We start from the raw sequence: 23,279 nt of genomic DNA, 5'->3' as shown, positions 1-23,279 counted from the left end.
ACAAGAGGAGATGGAAAAGGCTTGAGGGGAGGAGCAGCATCAGGACAGGGGAAGAACTCATGTCTGCCTTTCCCTGTTTTGAGTCTGAGTTGAGCTCTGTTTGCAGTGTTCCTTACAGTCAAGTCATAGGATTTGGAGCTCAGCTCAAGCTGACACCATGGAATCAACACAAAGTCTGTATTAAGGGTTTTCATCCATTGGGTTTGGTCCATTCCTATTAGAAATGCCTCAGTGAAGGCACTTTGAAAGCTCTCCTGATTCTGTGTTAAAGTCAGGAAGTTCCTCTTGATGCTCATGTTATGATTTTCTTTTCCTAATTTTATTTCACAAACTGTAGATATTTTGGAAGTAGTGAGTTACCTACTGCATGTCCTCACAGTCACATTAAAAAGAATTTGTAGTGCAGCCAATGTGTGTGTGCAGTAAACCTGTGACACCTTAGGCCTGTAATACCCGCTCCGTCCTGAAACATTGGCAGGAGGTGGGAATTGTCTTTGCCATACTGACTTTGCATATACACCTTGGTTTTGCAGGTAGGCTTGATTTTGAGAGAGGTATGTGGGACAAAGGTGCCTGACCCTATTTTGTCTTCTCACTGTGTTAGCCCCTGAGTTTCCTTGGGTACACATCACTGTTGCTTGTTGCTGCAGATACTGAATTTTCTGACATGAAAATGTCCATTTCTTTAAATGGAAACAGGATCTCATTCTCTTCTGGGTGCCTATATGGCTTTAGGGGTCATTAATTCATAACTGGAGTTTGCCACTTGTTGAAATGCCTTTGTTGTGGGCTCTTGGTGCTGTAAAGCACCATGCCTGCTTCCCTTTGGGCTCCATTCTCTTAGTTCACTGCCACTTTTGTTCAGCCTGGGCTGGCCAGCGTTGCCTAGTCCTGTGTGCTGGTGGGTTTGATGCTGCCCACTGGTCAGTCACATTTGTTATGCATTTACAGTCTGTGTTCTTGTAGCGGTTTGCAGGTAGGAACAATCAGTTATTTTTAGAGTTCAATATAAAATAATTGCACATTCATTTCCAATCCTGCCTGTAGCTCTAGTAAGCCTGGCACTGCTGTCACTTGTCATAATGGGTCACTGGGCTATGCCCACAGGCCAGAGGACACTGATAATAATGAGGCCTGGAAGGGTTTGATGCTGCTCCCTTCTTGCCCACTCTGAAGCTGAAGGAGGGTGCTTAACAATATGATCTATACTTTTCCAGGTGCTGGCCTACTCCTGTGTATACAGCTACTATAACCAGGATACTGAGAGCATGGATATTGTGGAACAGCAAACTGAGAGCCTGGAGCTGCTCACTAATGCTCTGCAGATCCTTCTGGGTAAGTCCTGTAGCCTCTTGGGAGTTGTGACTAGCATTTCCAGCTGTAGTGAAAGAGCAGCAGCTCTGTAGAGGGGCAATAGTATATATATCAACACCCAGCTAGCCTCACTTCTCCCAGTCCATTTTTGCCTTCTTGATGTCATTTCTGAGGAAGTCCACTGGAGCAGTTTGGCTGCCATTGGAGATTGATGCAGTAAAAAAGCAACACGTTCTGTTCTGAAAGAGGGATGCATGCGCACAGGAGATCTAAGCAGCTATGGCTGGCTTCACAATCAGAGCCAAGGACTTGGTCTCTGCTCAAGAGTGTGGGATGCAGCATGACTTTGTTGGCCTTGAATTGCAGAGGAAACCCTGCTGCAGTACCAGGATTTGGCCACCTCTCTTCAGCTCCTGAAAGCAGAGCACTTACACGTGGGTTTGGAGTTGGTGCGGCAGATCAAGGAGCGTCTCTTTGCAATTCTCTGGCACTCCACACAGGTGAAGGCCACATGGCTGCTCCTGGCTTGTCTTCCTCTGGTCTGATTTGATTGTGGGCAAACTAAAGGGCTTGATCAGCTGAGGGGATAGACTCAAGATTGTGTGTGTGCAGGGTAGGGGTTTGCACCCCAAAGTACATACTGTTTCTCTGTCTCTTTTGGCTGTTCTTTCCTGCTAATAGGATTTCCATGTTGGGCTCCAGGCTTCAGGAGATGCTGTCCAGAGAAAGTTGAAACTTGCAAATGTGCCTGCTTCAGCCCTTGCATGTACAGGGTGAGTTTTCTTAGTGGGGTAACGAGGAGGTGAGTGAGTACCGACAAAATCAGGTGAGCAGAGTTTTCTCCTGTGCTCACTGACGTACAAGAGTGAATGACAGACACTGATTATTTGCATCCTGTTTTGTGGTTTGAGGTAGCAATTTAAGTGATATAGAGGTGTAGGGAAACCAGCAAAACCTCTCCTTGTATGCAGCTATGATCAAGAAAGCTCTATCACTGGCAGACTCAGTTATGGAAGTTACTCTACCTGGACTCCCTTGAGTTTCTTAGGGTGAAGATGCTGAGACAATGACAGTGGGGTGTTGTGGGGCTAGGTGGTGACTCATGCTCACAGCAGAGGCTCTGCTCTTATGCTCTCCTTCTCAACAGGCAAAAACGTATCATCCTGACTCCCTCCAACACAGATGAAGGTGACAAGGAGGTTGAAGATGAGGAGTATGATCCACAGTGGCAGGAAGACTATGATGATGATGATGATGACCTTGATGAAGACAACTTTATGATTGATAATGATTCAGATTGTGATTCCTACTTTGATGATAATGATAGCTATCGTAGCTAACACTAGAAATGTTCTGTCTCCCAGTCAGCCACCTTGGACCTCTGCTCTACTTTGTGTCAACCAGTTTGTGTTAATGTTTTTCCTGAAAGGCAGGGAGGAGCTCTCAGATGGAAAAAAACATTTCCTCTGAGAGGTTTCTTGCTCAGTGACTCTCGAATATGCAGGAACATGCTCTGGGCAGCTGGTCTGTGTTACTGTGGCCACGTCTCTGAGAAAGACATCTCCTTGCCTTTTTTGCTTGTCTCCAGTTCTGCCTGTAGGTATTTAATTGTATTAGCAAGTCACAGCCCACGTGCAGAGTGAGGACCACTTTCCACCTGTTAAAGGGATGCTCCTTGTCCTTGGTGTGCTCTCCCCAAGGGATGGGCACAAGGGATGGTGGCACAAGTCCCAGCACAGCCCTGTCTAGCAATGGCCACTGTCTAGAAATGCTGTAAAAAGATGCATTTACACTCAAGTTAAAGCCTCCCAGCTGGAGCTGGTGGGATGCTCTCCAGCTGTAGATGGATGTGGTTCGGTTCCTCTGGTTGAGAGGGGCTGCATTTTTGCCCTTTGTTGGAGTTTTCTTCTCTGTTACAAAGCAGGAAGGGCTACTATGAGTAACACAAGTTTGCAGGATTATTTAAGTTTATAAATATATGCACACACATATATTTTATATATATATATATGTATGTATGCGCAGAGGTTGTTCAGATAATACTGTATCTTTTCAAAAAAAGAATGAAAACCCTGAGGAACAAGGGTTGAAAAAAAGTTCTGTTTAAAAAAATAAACAGTTTTCTTCTAGCACAAGCCGCCTTCTTGTCTGTGGGGAACAGGGGAGTAGAGGGAGAGCAGGATAACTTCAACTGAGGATGTGACCTGGATATGCTTATCCCACAAGTAATTTGTAAAAATAGTGTGGGTTTGGAATCCTCAAGCAGGCGCCACAGTCTGCCCTGCAAAGTGGCTTTTCCTTCCTGGGCAGTTCAGGGAACAGTGAGAGGTATGGGGAGGGCTGGGAAAGAGGGCAGGGTACCACGCCATGCAGAGTGCTGGGTGTGGTATATCTGGGACCAGGTGCAAGACAAGATGCCTGCATGTTGATGGATTTGGTAAACTCTGCTGCCAGTAAAAGGGATATGACAAACAAAGAACTCCTACACTGCCATGTTAAAATGGGGTCTTGCAGAACATTGAGTTGTTTTCCCTGGGTATATTGATCAATTGCAGGGAAGGGAGAAGGATGACAAATTTGGGCAGCCCTTGAGCCAAAATGGCATTTTGCCGCTTCTGATTTCCTCCCAGCTATTGCAGTGGGTTGACAGCTCCATCACTGCAAGCCACTCCCTTTCGCAAGGCACACGCAGACCTTGCTGGAAGCTCAGGATTCCTGAAGGGGCTGCTGCAGTTGGCAACAGGAGCCGTGCTTGAATTCTGCACATTGCTTAAGCCCCCATCCCATACGGCACCAAGTGGCTGAGGAAGGAGAGAAAAAGATTTCCGTGGAAGAAGGGAGGCCAAAAGCTTGGAAAAGGATGAAAGAAACGCTCCGATGATGATGATAATGACAAGAAAAAGATTTTATTTTTGACAGCAAGTGAACACCCGCCGCCACACTCCAGCCCTCCCAGACTGGCAGGCCGAGCGGTGCCCTTTCCATGGCATGAGGTGCTGGTAGCCTGGGGAGAGAAACCAGAAAGCCACGGTCAGTGGCAGCAGGCTCCTGTCCCCCGTGTCCTACCACGGCCTGTGCGTGGGCCGAGCTGCTGCCTGTGCTCAGAGCCCAAACCTCCCGACCCATGCTCTCAGATTTAGAGGAGAGCAGCATGGCAGGCCATGCTGCACCTCTTCTGCTTAAGCACGGCACAGCAACCTCCCCAGCAGCTGCAAGAGCGAGATTCTCGTGTGCCCGCTGCCCCCTGCCCCAAGCCCTTCCGCCCCACCTGTGCTGCGGAGCCGGATACCCACCTCTGGAGACCTGCTGCGGGGAGAGGAGCTGATCCCACACGAGGTCCTCGTCCTTCCTGAAAGGGATGTCCCCGCACACCGTGGCCCCCCGGGGTAGCGCCGGCACTGGACGGGCTCCACGGACGGTGCCGGCGCTTCCTCATGCGGTCTGGGCACCGGGTGCAATCTTCCTGGACAAAACAAAGAAGAATTGCATGAAAGTCAATTCCAAACAAGACCTGGAAATAAGAAAAAGCGCCAAACGGTGATAACACCGTTTCACGGGCCTGGGGAGGGTGTGACCGCTCCATGCGAGAATGAAACCTCACATGGAGGAAAAACCCCACCCTTCCCGCCCGTAAGCCCATCCCTTCCTCAAGGGCCTGCAAAGCAGAGCAGCCGGGGCCTGGCTCCAGAACCCGTCCCCCTCCGCCGTTCCCATCCACACGGATGGATGCTTTTGTCAGGCTGGCTGCCCCCACCCCAGCCCGTGCCAGCCAGAGCTGGCAGAAGCTCTCAGAGAGGCCAGGAGCCGGCTCCCTTTCCACAACACCCGTCCCCTGTCCCGCCAAAAAGCAGCTGGGCGGGCGGCGGAGACATCGATATTCCCCATTGCCGCCGAGCGGGGAACGTGCGGCGCGTGGCCAGGCCGAGCCCTGCCGTGCCTGGAAGCACGAGCCCCCCGCCCCTGCGCCGGCTGGGGACTCATCTTGATTTCGTCGGGGTGCAGAGCGTGTCCTCCGGGAAGGGGCCGCAACCAAAGCCCATCGGCTTCGCTCCGCCAGCGGCCAGCTCGAGGATGGCGTTCTCCGGCTCCGCATCGTGCTCCACAAGAACACGCCAGCTGTGCCTCGGCTTGCGGGGACGTCACGATGCCATTGAGCTGCAGGGGGATGTTTCCCCTTTTCCAGTCCGTGGCAACTTCACCGCCCTGTGCCACGACTTCTCCAATAGGACGGGGAGCCCTGAGCCGCTCCCTCCACCACTCGCCGGGGACCCGCGGAAGCATCTCCTGGGCCGCGCTCTCTGCTCCGTGCCGCAGCCGCAGGGAAACGCTCTGGAGATTTCTCTGAGCGCCACGAAGACGCGAGCAGCTGGTACTTGCTGGGCTCCTGGATCCTACTGTGCAGAGGGATGGATCTCTGCTGTCTCCTGGGCCAGGTGGGGCTTCTGCAGCCAAGAATGTTCTAGGACGTCTTCCAGGCATGGCCTGTCTGCAGGGTCCATAGATAAACACCACCTGATGAGGTGCTGGCACTCTGCAGAGAGAAACCAGAAACCGCTGGTCAGCTCCTGGCCACGCTCCCCCAGACTCCACGGTGCCCACGCCACACTAGGAGTGCTCGGAGCTGCACCCAAAGCCTCCCATCCAAGCTCCCTTTTAGAGGAGAGCAGCAAAGAGGCACACGTGCTGCCTCTTCCAGCTAAGCCCAGGAGATCAACCTCCTCCCTAGCTGCAAGAGCAGCACGCTGATGTGCCAGCTGCCCACTCCCAAAGCCCTTCTTGCTGCCGTGCCTTGAAGGCACATCCCCACCTTGAGACACCCGGGGCGGGAAGAAGAGCTGGCCCCGAACGATGTCCTCTCTCGTTGTGAAAGGAAGGTGCCCGCACACCAGGTGATAGAGCAGGATGCCCAGGGACCAGATGGTGGCTGGCTGGCCGTGGTAGCAGCCGAAGAGGATCCACTCCGGCGGGTAGTACTCGCGCGTTCCTATGGGACACGGGCACAGCTCATCAGGCCGATGCTGCTCCCTCCCTCCCTCCCAGCCAGCTCCACAAGAGCCAGCCCCTGCCCTGCCGAAAAGCAGCTTGGCTGCAGCCGGCTGAAGAGGGATCCCCCCCTCCCCTCTCCTCCTCTCCCTCCCTCCCTCCATCCGTCGCTCCTCCGTCTTCCCCCTGTGCAAGCAAAGGGGAGAAGCTCTGCTGCCCCGGCTGGGCCCCGGCTTTGGGCTCACCTGCCATCCAGGTGTAGAAGGTGTCCTGGAGGATCGTGCCACAGCCGAAATCGATGAGCTTCGCGTCGCCGGTGGCCAGGTCGACGAGGACGTTCTCGGCCTTGATGTCGCGGTGCAGGACACCGCGGCTGGTGCAGTGCTGCACGGCCTGCAGCACCTGGCGGAACAGCCCCCGCGCCACGGGCTCTGGCAGGGACCCGCCCGCGTCCAGCAGGTCCCACAGGTCGCGGCAGCGCTCCGGACGCTCCATGACCAGCGCGAAGCCGTCGGGCAGCTCGAACCAGTCCAGGAGGTGTACGACGCCGCGGAAGCCAGGGCACGACACCATCGAGAGCAGCACCAGCTCCAGGGGCACAAGGGCGCCGTCGTGCTGCGGGGGATCCGCGACGCCGTCAGCGGGGCCGATGCCGCGCCGCGCCTTCGGCACCCCCTGCCCGGCCCCGCCGCAGCTCGCCACTGCCCGGCCCGGGACGCTGCGCGGCCCCCGCTCCCTCCACGCTCGCTCCCCTCGCAGCGTCCCGGCTGCCACCCACCCTGCCGGGCCCGGCCTTCGTCCCGCCCGGCACGCCCCGCCGCCTGCTGCCGCTGGCCCCGCTCACTCACCAGCCGCGCCCACTCCCAGATGCGATCGCGGGGCACTCGCTTGATGGCCACCTGCAAGCCAAAGCGAGCGGCGGGCTCAGCTCGCCGCCCGCCGCCCCGCCGCCGCCCGCCGCCCCCTCCCCGCTGCCCGCCGTCTCCCTCCCCGCTGCCAGCCGGCCCCGTCTCTTACCGGGGCGCCGTCGGCGAGCCGGGTCCCGGCGTAAACGCTGCCGCAGCCGCCGCTCCCCAGCAGCGGGCCCTCCCGGTAGAGCTGCTCCAGGGGAGGCTTCTCCGCCCGTGCGGCTGGCGCGGCGCTCTCGGCATTCTGCCCGGGGCAGCCGTCCGCCCCGGGCGCTGCTGCTTCCCGAGCCGCCCTGGGCTCCGGCGGCTCGGGGCCGGCGGCCGAGCTGACGGGCGGCGGGGCTCGCACCGGAGAAGCTGCCGGCGACGGGGCGGGAGCCGGGCGGCTGCGAGGCGGCTGCGGGCGGAGCTGCGGGAGGGGCCTCGTTCGGGGCCGGGGCCGGGGCCGGGCCAGGGACCGCGCCAGGCGGAGCCAAAAGACGGCGCTGCTCCAGCACCACCACCAGCAGAGCGCGGCGCTCTGCCAGAGGCTCTTCAAAAGGCGCCGCACCCAGAATGGACGGAGCCCCGCGGAGGCGGCACAGCGGCGGGCCCGTCTCGCCCACGGGCGCCTTGCGAGACGCGGCATGAGCCGGGCTGGAAGAGGCGGAACACGGACCGGACGCGACGGGAGTAGTAGAGGGAGTGTGGAAGGGACAAGGGGACGGAGAACGAGCGGGAAATCGAGCGGAAAACCGATCGACACAGGCGCTGCTGCTGCTGCTGCTGCTGCTGCTGCTGCTGCTGCTGCTGCTGCTGCTGCTGCTGCTGCTGAGCCGCCGGAGCGCGCGGCCGTTCTTCTGTGGCTTCCGCAGAAGAACCCAACGGAGGAGCCGCCGCGCGCCCCGCGGAACGCAACGAACAAAGAGAAATTAAAACCGAAGCGACTTCCTATTAGAGAAAGAAGCAAATAAAGCAATGCAGGAATAAAGAAGACTGTTGGTTTGTGTCTTTTTCTTTGGGTGAGGCGAAGCATTTGGTGGGGAAGGATCGCCTCTTCTGACAGTTTTGCCGGTGTGGACAGGAGCGGAGCATTGAAATTTCAAGTAGAAAAGAGAAATTGTGTCAGTATCGTCATCTCTTTTCATTCTCTGTTGAGACAGTTGCAGGCTGCCAAAAGCCATGGTCTGCAACGTGGAACTTGGTGCCAAGTTTCTTTTTCTGCCAGAGGATGAGGAGGGGAGGTAGCCCAGAATGACGGAGTCGTGGCACGCTTTGCCTTGGAAGAGACCTGGAAGATCATCACATGGCTGCAACCCCCGTGCTGTGCCTGGGACGCCTTGTAGCAGACCAACTTGTCCTGAGCTCCATCCCGCCTGGCCTCGTACACTGTCAGGGGTGGGGCATGCACAGCTTCTCTGGGCAACCTGTTGCAGGAAAGTCTTTTTCTTCTGAATCCCTCATCTAAACCTACTCTCTTTCCCTTTGGATCCATTTTCCCTTGTGCTCTCTCTGCCTGCCCTTGTACAAAGTCCCCGTCCAGCTTTCTTGTAGGTTGCTGTCAGGTACTGGAAGGCCACAGTTGGGTCAAGCCTAAGCCTAAGTCTCTTTTGCAGGCTGAAGAAGCCCGGCCGTGCCAGCCTTTCCCGGCAGGAGAGCTGCTGCAGGCCTCGCAGCACCTCGGTGTCCGTGCTGGGCTCCTGCTGCAGCCCGTCGCTGTCCTTGCCGGCCGTGCAGGGGAGCCCAGCAGAGGCGGACGCGGCCCTGCTGGTGCAGCGCCAGCGGCGTGCGGGAGACACGGCCCCGAGAGCGGCTGCGGGAGCGGCGATTGGCGATTGGCCGCCCGCTTGGCGGAGAGCCGGGGCCTTTGTGCCTGCCCCTCTCTGGCCCGCGGGCTCGGGGGAAAGGCGGCCTGTGGCGCCCCTCAGAGCCGGCCCTGCCCGCTGCCCCGGGGGCTCCCCGGCGCCATCTTGAGGGTCCCAGGCCGCGGCCTGCCCGTGCTCAGCCGAAGGCCGCGGAGCAGCAGAGAAACACAGCCAGGGCAGAGAAAGCGCCCTGGGATTGCAAGGCCGGTCTTTGGTGTGCTGCATGGGTTTGCTTTCAGAGTCTGGACGAGATGATAAAATCGCCAGGGAAACAGAAACGAACAAGTTCTGGGTTCGTGGTGCATACTTGCTCACAGGGACGCACAGAAAGTTTTGAAATGGTAAAAATAGTCACAACCCCTTAGTAATTGGAGGGAACACCTGAGGAAGTGGCAGCTAGCAGCTCCAAAAGACGAGGCTTTTGCTCCTGTATTCTACCCGAGAGCTTTCTGGGCAGGGGCAATTCTTCTGATTGCATCAGCGTGGCCATGGCTAGAAAGGGCAGCGAGCAGATGAATTTAGCTTCTGCTGCCAGCCCCTGAAATGCCAGCTGTCATTTGTGAGTGCCGGGGATTGTGCTTCAGCCTCTGCACTCGCCCAGCTGCTCCTCGGCCGCTGCTGGCACACGGGCGCAGCCGTGCTGCAGCAGCTGTCCCGCGCACAGGGAGGGCGCTGCAGCCTCCCCGAGGTCACCAAGGACAGGAGCAGGGAACGCGTCCCCGATCTGGTGCAGTACCCTGCAGTTGTGGGGGACCCTCTGGTCTCTTTGATGGGCGGGGGAGCGGGACAAATGGAATCAAGATGAGACAGGGATCAAACAGCCCCACACCCGGCAGCGTTTTCTCCTACCAGAGCTCCTTTGAGTTTAGTGAGCCAGTGAAGCCTGCGGAGCACATGAGAGCCAGGAGTGAGGGAAGGGCTGGCTGGGAAGGCTCAGATAAAGCCCATGTAGGCATTTCTCTTTCCGAGGGGCTTCTAGGGAGACAAAGGAGAAAAGAAGGATGTCCCATCTCGCGACATCTCCTTTCTGTCTTCAGTAGGAATCCTGCATACAAGAGTTTACTTGATCCCTTTGGTGCCAGGGCAGCACCAAGAACTTGAACCTTGCTGGGGTCCAGCCCTGCCTGCCTATCTTGGGAGTAGAGGGAAAACACGATAACTCTGGGCAGCCCTTGAGCCGAAATGGCATTTTGCCGCTTCTGATTTCCTCCCAGCTATTGCAGTGGGTTGACAGCTCCATCACTGCAAGCCACTCCCTTTCGCAAGGCACACGCAGACCTTGCTGGAAGCTCAGGATTCCTGAAGGGGCTGCTGCAGTTGGCAACAGGAGCCGTGCTTGAATTCTGCACATTGCTTAAGCCCCCATCCCATACGGCACCAAGTGGCTGAGGAAGGAGAGAAAAAGATTTCCGTGGAAGAAGGGAGGCCAAAAGCTTGGAAAAGGATGAAAGAAACGCTCCGATGATGATGATAATGACAAGAAAAAGATTTTATTTTTGACAGCAAGTGAACACCCGCCGCCACACTCCAGCCCTCCCAGACTGGCAGGCCGAGCGGTGCCCTTTCCATGGCATGAGGTGCTGGTAGCCTGGGGAGAGAAACCAGAAAGCCACGGTCAGTGGCAGCAGGCTCCTGTCCCCCGTGTCCTACCACGGCCTGTGCGTGGGCCGAGCTGCTGCCTGTGCTCAGAGCCCAAACCTCCCGACCCATGCTCTCAGATTTAGAGGAGAGCAGCATGGCAGGCCATGCTGCACCTCTTCTGCTTAAGCACGGCACAGCAACCTCCCCAGCAGCTGCAAGAGCGAGATTCTCGTGTGCCCGCTGCCCCCTGCCCCAAGCCCTTCCGCCCCACCTGTGCTGCGGAGCCGGATACCCACCTCTGGAGACCTGCTGCGGGGAGAGGAGCTGATCCCACACGAGGTCCTCGTCCTTCCTGAAAGGGATGTCCCCGCACACCGTGGCCCCCCGGGGTAGCGCCGGCACTGGACGGGCTCCACGGACGGTGCCGGCGCTTCCTCATGCGGTCTGGGCACCGGGTGCAATCTTCCTGGACAAAACAAAGAAGAATTGCATGAAAGTCAATTCCAAACAAGACCTGGAAATAAGAAAAAGCGCCAACGGTGATAACACCGTTTCACGGGCCTGGGGAGGGTGTGACCGCTCCATGCGAGAATGAAACCTCACATGGAGGAAAAACCCCACCCTTCCCGCCCGTAAGCCCATCCCTTCCTCAAGGGCCTGCAAAGCAGAGCAGCCGGGGCCTGGCTCCAGAACCCGTCCCCCTCCGCCGTTCCCATCCACACGGATGGATGCTTTTGTCAGGCTGGCTGCCCCCACCCCAGCCCGTGCCAGCCAGAGCTGGCAGAAGCTCTCAGAGAGGCCAGGAGCCGGCTCCCTTTCCACAACACCCGTCCCCTGTCCCGCCAAAAAAGCAGCTGGGCGGGCGGCGGAGACATCGATATTCCCCATTGCCGCCGAGCGGGGAACGTGCGGCGCGTGGCCAGGCCGAGCCCTGCCGTGCCTGGAAGCACGAGCGTCCCCCCCCCGCGCCGGCTGGGGACTCATCTTGATTTCGTCGGGGTGCAGAGCGTGTCCTCCGGGAAGGGGCCGCAACCAAAGCCCATCGGCTTCGCTCCGCCAGCGGCCAGCTCGAGGATGGCGTTCTCCGGCTCCGCATCGTGCTCCACAAGAACACGCCAGCTGTGCCTCGGCTTGCGGGGACGTCACGATGCCATTGAGCTGCAGGGGGATGTTTCCCCTTTTCCAGTCCGTGGCAACTTCACCGCCCTGTGCCACGACTTCTCCAATAGGACGGGGAGCCCTGAGCCGCTCCCTCCACCACTCGCCGGGGACCCGCGGAAGCATCTCCTGGGCCGCGCTCTCTGCTCCGTGCCGCAGCCGCAGGGAAACGCTCTGGAGATTTCTCTGAGCGCCACGAAGACGCGAGCAGCTGGTACTTGCTGGGCTCCTGGATCCTACTGTGCAGAGGGATGGATCTCTGCTGTCTCCTGGGCCAGGTGGGGCTTCTGCAGCCAAGAATGTTCTAGGACGTCTTCCAGGCATGGCCTGTCTGCAGGGTCCATAGATAAACACCACCTGATGAGGTGCTGGCACTCTGCAGAGAGAAACCAGAAACCGCTGGTCAGCTCCTGGCCACGCTCCCCCAGACTCCACGGTGCCCACGCCACACTAGGAGTGCTCGGAGCTGCACCCAAAGCCTCCCATCCAAGCTCCCTTTTGGAGGAGAGCAGCAAAGAGGCACACGTGCTGCCTCTTCCAGCTAAGCCCAGGAGATCAACCTCCTCCCTAGCTGCAAGAGCAGCACGCTGATGTGCCAGCTGCCCACTCCCAAAGCCCTTCTTGCTGCCGTGCCTTGAAGGCACATCCCCACCTTGAGACACCCGGGGCGGGAAGAAGAGCTGGCCCCGAACGATGTCCTCTCTGTTGTGAAAGGAAGGTGCCCGCACACCAGGTGATAGAGCAGGATGCCCAGGGACCAGATGGTGGCTGGCTGGCCGTGGTAGCAGCCGAAGAGGATCCACTCCGGCGGGTAGTACTCGCGCGTTCCTATGGGACACGGGCACAGCTCATCAGGCCGATGCTGCTCCCTCCCTCCCTCCCAGCCAGCTCCACAAGAGCCAGCCCCTGCCCTGCCGAAAAGCAGCTTGGCTGCAGCCGGCTGAAGAGGGATCCTCCCCCTCCCATCCTGCCTCCCTCCCTCCCTCCCTCCCTCCCTCCCTCTCTCCCTCCATCCCTCCATCCTTGGGCATCCTTGCCCTTGAACCTCCCCCATATTTAAGTTGTTGCACCTTCGCCATTTTGTCTTTTGCTCCACAGATTCCCCAGAGTAAGAAATCCTTTTTATCCTATGCAAAAGACCTTCCCCTCCTCCTTGCCTCCTTCAAACACAATCTGACAGCCAAAAGGCCATGGAGCCACTACCGAGCCACATCTAAAGCCTCCTATTCCAGGAGGTGACCGGTTCTGGGCACGGGTCCGTAGTGGCAAAGTGAGTTCAGCTCTGGCCATTGTGGCAGTCCCCTGCTCTGGTGTAGAGAGATAGGGATATTGCGAACGGAAGATTCTCGGGATGTACGGGCAGCCAGGGACCCCCTTCACCTCCACCTTGTGGTCTGACCTCAGCTCTGTACCTGGCCGCCCCTTGCCGGATGTGAGCTAGAGGAAATGACCCAAGGACCCCTGTCCTTAAAACCCCCTGTAACCCCTCAATAAACGCCATTTGCTGTCCACCACATTGGTGTCCTGGAGCTAATGGACCGAGTGACCCAGGGTTAGGGCCACCGTGCTGGACTTGAACCAGGCTGCCAGACAACAATTGGTGCCGAAACCCGGGAATACATCGGGAACCGATCGCCCGGATTTTGGGGTCCGCCTGACCAGGATCCAGCGACTGCACCGCTGGCGAGTGCAGTGAGCGGAGACGTCCCCGGACCGCGAGGAATATGGAACAAGTCGCGAAGGTCGTAAGTGAGATCCACGCACAGTGGGGTCTGGATTGTAAGCTTAAGGATTTCTGTCTTGCAGTGCCGAGACTTATTAAGCTTGGGGCTATAGACGGCCTGGTAGACATTCTCCATCCGGAGATTTGGGATAAATGCACAAAAGCTTTGGCGGAAAACACCATGACCTCAGGGTCAGGAAAAGCGCTTAAAACGTGGGGAAAGGTGATGCGGGCGCTACAAACCGCCCGGCAGGACAGCAAGCCTGGCAAGCTGCCCGAGCATGTCTGTTTGCCGCGCCACAAACGGGGATTGGGGCGGCGACGCAAACCGCGGAGGGGTTTTAATCGGGCGAGCGAGTGGACGCGGGAACCCCGGACCCCCCCTTGCAGCCCCCGGATCGGGACCCACCTTCACCGGGAGAGGGGGAACGGAGCGCGCGGGAGTTGTGGCAAGGATTAGCGGATGAGGCGCGAAATGCAGCCATTATATCGGAGATACAGGCGGCGGAAAAGACCGAGCCGCCTCCATACGGTTTTGAAAATGGCGCCGAGCCGCATGGTGAGCATTGCGCAATGATGCGGGAGGCGGGGAAGCCACGGGCGTTCTGAACGGCGCAAGCGCGGGGGAGCGGGGCAGAGGGGCGGCCCCCGGGAACGAGCGTCAGACCAATCACAGAGCTCTTTGCAAATTAGATCCTTATAAGGCAAGGACCTCCCCCAGCAGGAGGCGGGGGAAGCCGGGGGAGGGAACGGTACGGCCCCCGGGGAACGGGGCGGGGGCGGAGCCCGAGAAAAAGGCTGAGCAGCCCGGAAACGTCCAGTCAGTCGACTTCCGGCTCTGACTCTGACCGGAGCTGGGACAGCCGGTCGGAAGGGTGGTCAGACACTGAATCGGATACCGGCTGGGAGGTTTACAAGAAGGGTGCCGGGCTTACAGGGCAACTAACCACAACCTCCGGCATGGGTTAGGGGGACATCAGATGCAAACCGAACCCCCCTTACAGACTGGCGTAAAATAAAAATTGCATGCGCAGAGTGGGCTCCGTCTGCCAAGTTAGTATTCCCGGTCAGAGTGGGGGGTGCCGGCGGAAACCAGAGAACGTATTCCCCGGTAAACCCGAAGGATGTACAGGCTATCGTGAAAGCGGTTGCCGACAAAGGAATCAATTCTGCCATGGTTTCTACACTTATTGACAGCATTTTTGGAGGCGATGATATGCTTCCCTTTGATATTAAACAAACTTGCAGACTAATCTTTGATGGGGCGGGGATGATCGTTTTTAAGCAAGAATGGGAGGATAATTGTGCAAAGCAGCTAGCCTTGGTAACAGGGGAAAACCATCCTCTGCATGGCTCCAGCATACAGAGGCTGATGGGCAGAGATCCAGCCATGCTTACCCCACAGGCACAGGCAGAGGGACTGCGAGCCCATGAGGTTATGACTACCACCCGTGCTGCCCGAGAAGCCATACGTACTGCCTCTAAAGCAATAGCCAGACCATCACCGTGGTCCACTATCAAGCAGAGCGAGAGTGAAAGCTTCACTCAGTTTGTGGACCGTCTCCAGGCAGCATTAGACTGCTCAGCATTGCCCTCAGAAGCAAAAGGACCCGTGCTAGCAGACTGCCTGCGCCAGCAGTGTAATTCAGCCACCAGAGACATTTTAAGGTCACTGCCACCTGGGTCTAATATCGCAACCATGATCAGACATGTTGCAAAGGAAGAACACCTCGCTCCCATTCAAGCAGCTGTTCGCACTGCAATAACCAGCGTGATGGCATGCTTCAAGTGTGGCCAGGCAGGACACGTGGCAGTGAACTGTCCCCAGTCAGGACACCCACCAGCAGCTGCTCCACCACGCCAGGGGAAAATCAGAGGACCATGCTGGGCTTGTGGAAAGAAGGGGCATCTTGCTAAGAATGCAGATCCAAGCCTCAGGGAAACGGAAGGGGAGGGAGCCGGGCCGCACCCAGCCCTCTCCCTCCTGGAACGCCAAGCGGCCCAACTACAGCAACCTTCAATGGGGCACGGGGCTTCCACGCCCATTACCCCCTCAAGAAATAGCCAACTTTGTCGCCCAGCCAACAGCTCAGCCAAACCCACCTGCACCTCAGGACTACCAAGAACAGCACCCTGGGGACGAGGCCCCTGGGTGGCCTTGGCCATGAAAGCATACGAGCGAGACCCATGGGTGGCCTTTGCAGTGAAGGTGGGTAGGCACCCGCTGATCGTGTGGGCAGAGTGTCGTCTCCGCAACAGCTCTGACGGCACGGCCATCTGCCTTCCCTTTTGGGTGGACACTGGATCAGACGTTACCGTCGTCCCAGATATACACTGGCCTCTACCATGGAAGCTAGAAGAAGCCCCCATGGTGAGCGGAGTTGGAGGGCAATCCCGAGCCCGCAAAAGCACCCAGCCAATAGCAATAACACTCTGCACCGAGAGAGGACCAGGAAGGACTATCACCCTCACGGTGTACGTCATGTCGGATTGCCCACCCTTGTTGGGGAGAGATGCCTTAGCCCTGCTGGACGTCAGGATGACAAATTTATTCTAAGGGCCACTGTCATGTACCCGTCCCTGCCCATCAAACTAACTTGGAAATCAATCGATCCGGTGTATATCGAACAGTGGCCCTTATCCAAGCCTCGAATGACTGCTCTCCTTGAGCTTGTTGGCCGTGAACTGCATAAGAATCATATAGAACCCTCCACGAGCCCATGGAACACCCCGATCTTTGTAATACCTAAACGGTCTGGTGAAGGCTTTCGTCTCCTGCATGACCTGCGAGAGGTAAACAAGAAAATCCAGCCGATGGGCCCGGTGCAAACACTGCTGCCCATGAACTCGATGATACCAAGAGGGCAGCCCTGTGCAGTGCTTGACATCAAAGACTGCTTCTTTTCTATTCCCCTGCACGAGGACGACAAGGAGCGGTTCGCTTTTTCCATTGTCTTTCCTAACAGCCAACGACCTAACCTACGCTTCCACTGGAAAATGCTACCTCAAGGGATGATCAACTCCCCCACCATCTGCCAGATCACAGTAGACCGAGCGCTAGCACCAGTCCGGCAGAGCCATCCAACTGTAACTATCCTGCAGTACATGGACGATATCCTGATCGCTGCATCATCACCAAGCCAAGTAGACCAGCTGATATCGACCATCTCCGAGACCTTAAAGATGAGCGGTTTTGAAATAGCCAGTGCAAAAATAAAAAGGGGACCGTGCGTGACCTTCCTAGGGGTGGGAATCACAAGCTCCTACGTAACCCCTCCCCAAATAAAAATCCGCCGAGATATCAAAACGCTCCACGACGTGCAGCAGCTGGTAGGATCCTTGCAGTGGCTCCGCAACATCGTCCTAATTCCTCCGGAGGTCATGGACCCTCTACACGACCTCTTGAAGGGAAAAACTCATGGGAGCAGAAGACCCTAACACCAGAAGCGATAAGGTCGCTCGGCTTTATCGAGCGTCAGATGTCAGGGAGCACCCTCGCCAGATGGGATGCTAGTGCGCCGGTCGATCTGTACGTCCACTTCACAAAACAGGGGGGAGTGGGGGCCCTAGCCCAAGGACCCCCCGACAAAGCCCAGCCAATACAATGGGTAGTCTTGGGAAAACCATCACGAGCCTTCTCCCCAGGAGTTGAGTGCCTCGGCAGCCTCATCATGAAAGGCAGGAAACTCGCCCTACGGTATCTGGGCATGGAACCGGCAAAGATATACTTGCCCTTCCGCAAGCAACTCTCCGCGCAGTCAACAACAATATCCGAATACCTGGCCATGGCCCTAGCAGGCTTCGGAGGAGAGATTCGCTATGCTGCAAAACCCCCTTGGACTCGGCTGCTCACCATCATTGACATCGACCTCCCTCCAAAGATAATCGACCGACCACAGGCAGGACCAACCATCTTTACTGACGCATCATCGCTGACCTCCACCGCAGCAGCAGTGTGGCAGTCAGGAGAGCAATGGCAATGTGTCAAGGCAACAGACCCCTTGCTTTCAGTCCAGCAATTAGAAGCAGCAGCCGTAGTGCTAGCGTGTGGACTGTTCCCAGAAGAACACCTCAACATTGTGACTGACTCCATATTTGTGGCCAAGCTCTGCCTAGCCATGTCCGGACCAGGTGTGTCAGTGTCCACAGTGGCAGTGATGCTAGAAGAAGCGCTCTATTCACGGAAAGGCACCATATCAGTCATCCACGTCAACAGCCACGACCCGGTCAAAGGGTTCTACCAAATCGGCAATGACAAGTCTGACGCAGCCGCAAAAGGCATATGGATCTGAAAGAAGCTCGTCAGTTGCATGAATCCCTTCACATCGGAGCAAAAGCACTTGCGAAGAAGTGCGGAATTTCTACTGCGGACGCAAAGCACGTGTTGCCACGTGTCCTCACTGTCAGAAATCACCACTATGGTCCAGCGGCGTCAACCCCAGAGGCCTCAAAGCCTCGGAAATATGGCAAACAGATTTTACCCAATGCCAGCTATTAAAACCTCGAGTGTGGCTCGCAGTTACCGTGGATACATACAGCGGTATGACCGTGGCCACACAGCATTCTAAGACAGATTCCAAAGCCACCATCCAACATTGGCTGACAGCCATGGCATGGCTTGGAGTCCCAAAACAGATCAAAACAGACAATGGCACAAATTTCACCTCAAAGACCGTCCAAGCATTCGTCTCGAAATGGAACATCGCCTTGGTACACGGCATTCCATACAACAGCACCGGACAAGCCATCGTCGAAAGAGCGAATCAGACTCTGAAAACTAAACTGGAAGTCCTGGCAAAGGCAGAGGACTTCACCAATGCCATTCCTTCAAGTGACCAGGCGTGCATACTGGCAACTGCGCTGCTAGCGTTAAACCAGTTCCTTAGGGGGGATGATACAAACAGTCCTGCCCAGAAACACTGGTCCACTCAAGCACTAGAGAAAGGCCCACGAGTTGTGATCAGAAGTGAACTAGGGGAGTGGGAACAAGGTTGGAGGCTAGTGCTAACGGGGCGGGGGTATGCGGCCGTTAAAAGAGATGGGAACATTAAATGGTGTCCACTCAAATCTATCAAACCAGACCTTCAAAGTGCAGCTAATGAGAATTCTGAGACTTTGTTTGCAGGACTGGATCATGGGACGCCCTCGCAACCCGTACGCCTCACTGCTGGGAAAGAGAGAGGGACCACCGAGCAACCCGGCATCACCTGAGGAGCTCACACCCTCACAATCAAAGCAGCGACGGTATCTCTGTGTCATTTTGTTCCTAGGCTTGGTAGGTGGAGGGCAAGCAAACACAAAGCATTACTCTCACCAGCCATTCAGGTGGGTTCTACGCCATCTCTCAGGTGAGAGAGTCATCAAAGAAAATATAACAGCAGACACCCCATCCTTCGAGTTCAACCTAAAGGACATTTTTCCCTTCTATACGAAATTCCCCAAATTTGATAAGCCAGCAATATTTCAAACGTATTGGTGTCCTGCTTCCAACTCAGGGAAAGGTTACTGTAATTACCCAGGGTATGGATATTGTGGGTATTGGGGGTGTGAAACTATTGTGACAAGCGATAGATGGAAACCGCAACAGCCTGATAAGTTCCTGCAGATTAAGTATTCTCCTCACGGCTGTATCGAACCAAGATTTGGCATGGATAAGTACGTACTCATGCCCCAAGGCAGGGCAGAGCACACATGCACAGACTATATAATGACAGTTCTGCAGCCGACCCATAATAGCTGGGCCACAGGCAAGGTGTGGACAGCGTTTGTCCATCATCCTCGCCGTGTCTGGGTGAACATACAAATTATCAGACTCCCACCCTCAATATCCCGATCAGCCAGACCCAATCCGGTTCTTACAATGAGCAAACCCAGAAAAAGAATCACAGCTAACCATAGCTCCAGCCACAACACACAGATGCTGCGATCTGTCTCCTCCCCATCCGATCTCTTATCCAAACCAACCCTCTCTGATCCTTTCCTAAGTGTGTTAAATGCTACATTTCTATCGTTAAACCAGTCCAACCCAAATCTCACAGAATCGTGCTGGTTGTGCTATGATGCACGACCCCCTTTTTACGAAGGTGTTGCCCTTGATCTCCCGTTTATCTTTTCAAAGTTGGACAATCCACGCCAATGCAGATGAGACACACCCCGGAGGGGCATCGCCCTAAGCCAGGTCACGGGCCAAGGCAGATGCTTTGGAAACGCAGCCCTGGCAAAGCGGACTGGTAGCGTCTGCCGGAACTTCGTCAACTTAAAAGGGGAAAGTTCAGTGGGCGATCCCAGCGCATCGGGGATGTGGGTCTGTCACCGAGCTGGAGTAACCCCATGTGTGCTCATTGCCAAATTCAATCACTCTGCTGACTTTTGTGTCCAAGTTCTCATTGTTCCTAGAGTCCAGTACCGCCAGGACGACGAGGTGTATCACCTGCTCGAGGAACCAGGGCTCCACAAGCGGGAAGTGTTAACAGGCATCACCATCGCGATGCTCCTCGGCTTAGGAGCTACCAACGCTGCCACAGGTGTCTCGGCCCTGGCAACTCAGCATCAAGGACTGACCCAACTACAAATGACAGTCGACGAGGACTTGCAAAAGATCGAGAAATCCATTTCATCCCTGGAAACATCCCTTTCCTCACTCTCAGAAGTCGTCCTCCAAAACAGGCGAGGACTGGACCTTCTGTTCATGCAGCAGGGGGGCCTATGTGCCGCCCTGAGGGAGGAATGCTGCTTCTATGCAGACCACACGGGAGTTGTTAGAAACTCCATGGCCGAGCTGAGGGAACGACTGAACCAGAGAAAAATGGACAGAGAAGCTAAACAAGGCTGGTTTGAATCGTGGTTCAACCAGTCCCCATGGCTCACCACCCTGATTTCTACCTTAATCGGCCCGGTCACTATAATCCTACTAACACTAATCTTCGGGCCTTGCATATTTAAAAATTAGTACTATTTGTCAAAAAGCGTTTAGAAGCAGTTAACATTATGTTCGTCGAATGCCGACAGCTGCTTTAAAGTGTGCCCGTTACTAACAAATTTACAATTTTATACTAACCTTACTAACCCATGAAATTTTAGAATGTACATACTAGGTAATCTTTATATGATTTTTTACTAATCATGAGGGAGGGGGGAAATGTAGAGAGATAGGGATATTGCGAACGGAAGATTCTCGGGATGTACGGGCAGCCAGGGACCCCCTTCACCTCCACCTTGTGGTCTGACCTCAGCTCTGTACCTGGCCGCCCCTTGCCGGATGTGAGCTAGAGGAAATGACCCAAGGACCCCTGTCCTTAAAACCCCCTGTAACCCCTCAATAAACGCCATTTGCTGTCCACCACATTGGTGTCCTGGAGCTAATGGACCGAGTGACCCAGGGTTAGGGCCACCTGTGCTGGACTTGAACCAGGCTGCCAGACAACACTCTGGTCTCACTTGCTTGGGTTTCTGACTGGGTCTGAGGCAGGGGCTGCCATTCCTCACTTGTGGGGAGACAGAACCCCCAGAACCTCACCCGGCGTGCAGGCACTGCCTGACAGCGCTCCATCCACTGGCACGGTCGCGCTCTGAGTCTCAGCCACTCCGCCACTGCTGCTGCTGCTTCATTTGCTTTTAGGCACACCCTGAGCTCACTGTTAGGCCACGATGGCCTCTGGTTCTGCCCTCTTTCCGTCCCTGTGTGGGGATGGAGCATTGCTGTGCTTTCAGGAAGCTCTTTGTGAACAATTTCAGCATTGCAAGCTCCTTTACCCTCCATGGATGCTTGCCAGGGAATCCCTCAAGGCTGGGCTCAGAGCATACTCAAGCTGGCTCTTCTAAAACCCAGGCTCCTTGTCCCCTTCAGCGTGCTCAGCACGACCTTTAACCCCACGGTGTTGTGCAAGGGGACCTGCAGGACAGGGGCCTTTGCAGCCTGAGCTGCCCTTGTTCCTCTCTGTCTGTGCACAGAGCACAGCGCGGAAGAGAACAGCAGCAGGCCCTGTGTGTCCCAGGGCTCAGGTTTGGCACAGCTCAGGCTCCACAGAGACGTGGGTAAAGTGAACAAACCAAACTTTATGAAGGGAAGGCAAAGCGAAGGGGTGAGCTGGGAGGCAAAACAGGGGATGAGCAGGGCCTGAGGAATGGAGGGAGGGAGCTGCCAGCAGGGAGGGAGATGGCAGGAGCTCCTGGAGCTTGCCACAGGCTCAGCTGTGACCAGCAAGAGCTGTGCCTGGAGCTTCAGCTGGTCCCCTCTGCTCTGCAGCTGGTCCCATCGTCAATGGGAAGGTCACCAAAGGACACTGGTCTTCTGATCCTGCAGACGAAGTTTGGCAGATCTTCTGTCGAATGCCAGCTGGATAACCTGGCTCATGGAGGAGGGGCTCTCGTCTTCCCTCAGGGCTTGAAGGGCTGGAAGGGAGAGGAACAGAGCCACAGTCAGAGGCTGGATTGGGAATCCAAGGAAACCTTCCTGCCAGGGCCATCCCACCCAGCTCCTGCCAGGGAGCAGGAGACCAGGGCACGGGCGGAAGGTGCTGGCCTGTGTTGGGTTGATGTGGCCAGAAATGTGTATTCTATCACCATCTGTTAAAGCCAGGTGGAGTAGTGATTCCTTATCTCCATGGCACATACTATCTGCAAATGGGCCATCTTTAAGACCAGATGGGGCAATCATCTTTATCTTTTCTACAACCCATCCTCCCTCCAGGAACATATCATCTGCTGATAAGCCATTAAGTCTCACTGCATGACTAATAAAGTTACATCATGCCATTGGGAAATGCTCCAGTCAGGGGGAGGAGCCAAGTTTTCCTACCTAGATAAAAAACCTGAAATTTTGGACAACAAGATACCATCTTTCCACTGAATTCCAGAGGAAAACCAGACCTTTTCCACATCATCCCTAAACCTTCAAAAGAAAACTGCACTCTTCTACAGAACCACTGCTTCAACTGAACCACATCTGGCACTCCAGGAAAACTGGAGCCACCATTTAATTAGACTGCTACCAACACCCTGACTGACAGGATGTCAGATTGTATTCTGACTCTGTCAGGGTTGGAATTATTCTTTGTAATACTGTGTTTCTATTTTAATTTTCCTAGTAAAGAACTGTTATTCCTAATTCCTATATCTTTGCCTAAAAGCCCCTTAATTTCAACATTATAATAATCATTTAGAAGAAGGGGAGGGTTACATTCTCCATTTCAAAAAAAAGCTTCTGCCTTTATTGGCAGACACCTGTCCTTCAAACCAAGTCATGGCCACAGATCCCCCCGTGTCCCTGAGAGCTCTCCGTGCTCCGCCCGCACCGCCCCTTGTCCGCACAGGGAGCACAGCCCTCTGCACCCTGGCCAGTGCTAGTAGCTCCGTGCCTGGCATCTGCAGCTGCCCCGGCGACCCCCGCTGCCACGGGGGCAGCTGCCCTCACTCACCCTCGCTGAGGACCTGCAGCTCCTCCTTCTGCCCCATCAGGAGCGTTCCAGCGAGCCCTGGCAGCACAGAGCCCGTGCAGCCCCAGCGAAGGGAGCAGCCCCTGTGTGGGGCGCAGGCTGTGGCTGCCCTGGCTGCGGCTGGGCAGGGCCACAGCTGCCAGCCCCGCACGCTGAGCTCCAGGGCCAGGGGGCTTCTCCAGTCTGCAGCTGGGGCTTCCAGGCCAGCCTTACCAGGCACTCGGCGACCTTCGTGCGCTGCTCCTTGACCAGCAGCTCCTCGAGATCCCTCCTCAGGAAGCGTGCCGCACAAAGCAGGGTTTCGCCAGAGGCCTGGAGAGCAGCAGAGAGCCGG

The 23,279-nt window shown here is 56.1% G+C and overlaps 3 protein-coding genes across 4 annotated transcripts; 1 reads left to right on the top strand and 2 right to left on the bottom strand.

Moving 5' to 3' along the window:
• Positions 1–223: 223 nt before the first annotated feature.
• LOC130266935 (cullin-9-like) lies at positions 224–3,073 on the top strand. 2 transcript variants are annotated; one of them, XM_056516197.1, is made up of 4 exons: positions 224–1,335; positions 1,681–1,814; positions 2,017–2,087; positions 2,462–3,073. In XM_056516197.1, the coding sequence occupies exons 1-4, from the start codon at positions 1,269–1,271 to the stop codon at positions 2,652–2,654; spliced, it is 465 nt and encodes a 154-aa protein (XP_056372172.1). In that variant the 5' UTR covers positions 224–1,268; the 3' UTR covers positions 2,655–3,073. The 2 variants fall into 2 exon arrangements, with proteins under 2 accessions (XP_056372172.1, XP_056372171.1); XM_056516196.1 differs by having other exon boundaries at positions 230–1,335; positions 1,996–2,087.
• Positions 3,074–5,284: 2,211 nt separating this feature from the next.
• LOC130266937 (serine/threonine-protein kinase pim-1-like) lies at positions 5,285–7,833 on the bottom strand. Its single transcript, XM_056516199.1, is given in 6 exon segments — positions 5,285–5,719; positions 5,721–5,845; positions 6,122–6,298; positions 6,543–6,912; positions 7,146–7,196; positions 7,315–7,833. Coding segments are annotated over 6 exon segments (1,452 nt in total). The 3' UTR covers positions 5,285–5,509.
• A 3,446-nt stretch (positions 7,834–11,279) lies between these two features.
• LOC130266936 (uncharacterized) lies at positions 11,280–12,486 on the bottom strand. Its single transcript, XM_056516198.1, has 3 exons — positions 12,441–12,486; positions 11,458–12,164; positions 11,280–11,287 (listed from the first exon to the last, which is right to left on the bottom strand). Exons 2-3 carry the CDS (start codon positions 12,110–12,112, stop codon positions 11,280–11,282), a joined length of 663 nt encoding a protein of 220 aa, XP_056372173.1. The 5' UTR covers positions 12,113–12,164; positions 12,441–12,486.
• Positions 12,487–23,279: the final 10,793 nt, after the last annotated feature.

This window comes from Oenanthe melanoleuca, unplaced genomic scaffold, assembly GCF_029582105.1.
Source record: "Oenanthe melanoleuca isolate GR-GAL-2019-014 unplaced genomic scaffold, OMel1.0 S351, whole genome shotgun sequence".
In the NCBI taxonomy this organism is placed as follows: Eukaryota; Metazoa; Chordata; class Aves; order Passeriformes; family Muscicapidae; genus Oenanthe; species Oenanthe melanoleuca.
Note: the sequence above shows the minus strand (reverse complement) of the source record. Positions and strands in the feature narration are given on the sequence as shown.